Raw genomic sequence first — 514 nt, 5'->3', positions numbered from 1 at the left:
CCCTGCTCACTTCCTCGGGATCTGGACGCTGGCGTACTCGGAGCTGGCCTCCTCGGGGTGCGGGGCTGGTCGCCTGGGTGCCTTGCTGAGGTGCACCATGTCCAGGTCGGCGTAGGTGAGGTTGTCGTCACTGGTGGGTGCCTGGTTGGTCTGGATGCAGGCGTACTCCGACTGCTGGCTCATCTCCACCATCCGGCGGATGGTCTTCCTCTCTCTGTCGAAGTTCAGGTCTGCGTAGGTCAGGTTGTTGGGGTCGGATTCCTGTGCAAGACACCACGAGTTCCTCCTCTGGGAGGAGGAGCGAGGAGCCCCCCGTGCCCCAACCCAAAGCCCCACGCTGAAGTCAATCCCGCTGCAGCTCGTCCTGGGACAGCTCGGTCTCTGCTTGCACCGGGGGAACGCCAGCAGCCGGCCGGGACCACCCCGCAGCAATGCTTTTACCCCATGCTACGTCTTCAAATCACCGGCCACCGCTGCCACTGCCAGGCCTCAGAGCAACCACCACCGCAGCCGC

General features: G+C 64.6%; 1 protein-coding gene across 1 annotated transcript in view; it reads right to left on the bottom strand.

Moving 5' to 3' along the window:
- Positions 1-6: 6 nt before the first annotated feature.
- The window catches only part of SIRPA (signal-regulatory protein alpha), a gene marked incomplete at its 5' end in the record, with an annotated part of 3,332 nt that continues 2,824 nt past the window's right edge, over positions 7-514 (bottom strand). The window contains one exon of the mRNA XM_009701741.1: positions 7-261. Coding sequence (XP_009700043.1) covers positions 7-261 — 255 coding nt within the window. The remainder of the gene's footprint in view (positions 262-514) is intronic.

Source organism: Cariama cristata, unplaced genomic scaffold (genome assembly GCF_000690535.1).
Source record: "Cariama cristata isolate BGI_N322 unplaced genomic scaffold, ASM69053v1 scaffold28556, whole genome shotgun sequence".
NCBI lineage: Eukaryota > Metazoa > Chordata > Aves > Cariamiformes > Cariamidae > Cariama > Cariama cristata.
The sequence above is the reverse complement of the archived record's forward strand: the minus strand, read 5'-3'. Positions and strand labels throughout refer to the sequence as shown.